This window comes from Aplysia californica, unplaced genomic scaffold (assembly GCF_000002075.1).
Source record: "Aplysia californica isolate F4 #8 unplaced genomic scaffold, AplCal3.0 scaffold00054, whole genome shotgun sequence".
NCBI lineage: Eukaryota > Metazoa > Mollusca > Gastropoda > Aplysiida > Aplysiidae > Aplysia > Aplysia californica.
The window spans coordinates 842,553-845,027 of NW_004797324.1; the positions used below are offsets into that span (position 1 = coordinate 842,553).

Below are 2,475 nucleotides of genomic sequence, written 5' to 3' on the forward strand. Positions count from 1 at the left end.
ACACACACACACATACACAACACTGAACACACACGCGCGCGCACACACACACACACACACACACACGTATTATATGTATAGATACACAGTGCATTACGTCTTGACCTCTGTTGCTACTCATATTTACAATATTATCTAATAGAACTTAAAAAAAACTAAAATGAAAAGATATACACAAAAAAAGAGCTTATTTACCTTCTTGGTTGGTGCTGCAATCACACTGTCCGTTCTGACAGACTCCGTGGTGGCTGTTCCCACATACAGGTGGGTGACAGTCGTGGTCAGCACTGCATGAGGTCGAGTTCGAGGTCGAGTTCGAGGTCGAGTTCGAGGTCGAGTTCGAGGTCGAGTTCGAGGTCGAGTTCGAGGTCGAGTTCGAGGTCGTGTTCGCTACAGTTGTGTCTTAATGATAAAAAAAAAAGATTTTCGTTTTAATCCAATTTTGATACAAAACCGTTTGTTTAACAGTTGATCTGGTTGTGGTTTGCTTGAGGGGAGACAGAGAAAAGTTTTCGACAAACTTTGTACAATCTGACTTCGATTACTGATCTCGCTTTGTCTGTCTGTATATTTTATGTACATGGGGTGCTCTCGTGCTCTAGAGTTTACGGTGTTTGCCTCTCATTCAATGGGGTCCCGGGTTCGAAACTTTTCTCTAATAATTTTCTCCTGTCACCTCCTTTTCTACTTTCTAACCATGCTCTATCCTCTTCTTTCATCTTCACTCTCTGCCCCCCCCTCCCGCCCTTTGCCCCCTCCTCTATGCTCCTGGCTCTTTCTGCAGCTATTTTATTGCTTCTCCTTGTCTCCTTCTTTCTGATGTCTTCCAGCCACACCCCTGATATTTAAATGGGGGTCCCGGGTTCGAAACCTGACAGCGACGGAAAATTATCTTCTCTAATAATGTTCTCCTTTCACCTCCTTTTCTACTCTCTAACCATGCTCTATCCTCTTCTTTCATTTCCACTTTCTGCCCCCCCCCCCTTCTCCCACCCTTTGCCCCCTTCTCAATGCTCCTGGCTCTTTCTGCAGCTATTTTATTACTACTCCTTGTCTCCTTCTTTCTGATGTCTTTCAGCCACATATGTATGTATGTATGTATGTATGTATGTATGTATGTATGTATGTATGTATGTATGATTATGCACATGTTTGTACAATTACCTTGTTGCTTGGTGCTGCAATCACACTGTCCGTTCTGACAGACTCCGTGGTGGCTGTTCCCACATACAGGTGGGTGACAGTCGTGGTCAGCGCTGCAGGAGGTCGAGTTCGAGATCAAGCTTGAGGTCGTGTTCGCTACGGTTGTGTCTTAATGATAAAAAAAACAACAACAAGATATTTGCTTTAGTCTAATTTTAATACAAAAACGTTTGTGTAACAGTTGATGTGGGTGTGGTTTGCTTGAGGGGAGAGAGAAAAAAGTTTTGGAACTTTGTAGAAGCTGACTTCGATTACTGATCTCACTTTATCTGTCTGTATAATTAAAATTATGTAATGGGGGCTCTCGTGGTATAGAGGTCACGGTGTTCATTTAATGGGGTCCCCTGTTCGAAACCTGACAGCGACGGAAAATTTTCTTTGACTGGGTTGAACTTTGGTGGACCCACCGTGTTTACACGTATTAATGCGCACCAGCCATAACAACAGTGGAGGGGGGGGGGGGCTTCAGGGTGGCCTGCACCATGGAAACAATATTAATATAAAATCTCACATAAATGCAAAACAATAACATAAGAGCGGACCGTTGCACAGCCAGTCTCAAAAGTATTTGCTGCTTTGTTCAGTGTTGAGTCCACCAAAGTTCAATCTTACTAAATTTTCTTCTCTAATAATGTTCTCCTTTCACCCCATTATCAGCTCTCTAACCATGCTCTTTATTGTTCTTTCATCTTCACTTTCTGCACAACCCCCCCCTCCCGCCCTTTGCCCCCTCCTCTGGGCTCCTGGCTCTTTCTGAAGCCATTTATTGCTGCTCCTGGTCTCCTTCTTTCTGCTGTCTTTCAGCCGTACCCCTGATCTTTATTATGTTAGGTAAGATCAAACACCTTGCCTTCTCGAATAAGGGCGATAAATCTTGGAGGTCCCGAGTGCTAATTGAACGCGTTAAGGATCCCTTGGTGGTCCTAAAATCGGTAATAGTAGGTTTTGATCGCCACTGGGGCAAAATTCAAAATTCCTATCAAATCTGAAAATATTGAATGTTTACCACGCGCTCACATGACCTTATGCAGTTGAGGGCACTTTCCAAAAAATTTATGTGTATGTACATATGTACGTACATCTGTCCGAATACGTGCATGTTTGTATATTTACCTGGTTGTTTGGTGCTGCAATCACACTGTCCGTTCTGACAGACTCCGTGGTGGCTGTTCCCACATACAGGTGGGTGACAGTCGTGGTCAGCGCTGCATGAGGTCGCTCTCTTGCCTACGACGACGTCTAAATAGAAGTAATAATATTAATAATAATAAT

At 43.6% G+C, this 2,475-nt stretch overlaps 1 protein-coding gene across 1 annotated transcript in view; it reads right to left on the reverse strand.

Annotated features, from left to right (window-relative positions):
- LOC101853530 (teneurin-3-like) overlaps positions 1–2,475 on the reverse strand; it is a 45,907-nt gene that overhangs the window by 30,197 nt on the left and 13,235 nt on the right. Inside the window, exons 3-5 of the mRNA XM_013079506.2 lie at positions 2,317–2,442; positions 1,165–1,311; positions 196–402 (exon numbers count right to left, since the gene is read on the reverse strand). Of these exons, the coding sequence (XP_012934960.1) occupies positions 196–402; positions 1,165–1,311; positions 2,317–2,442 (480 nt within the window). The remainder of the gene's footprint in view (positions 1–195; positions 403–1,164; positions 1,312–2,316; positions 2,443–2,475) is intronic.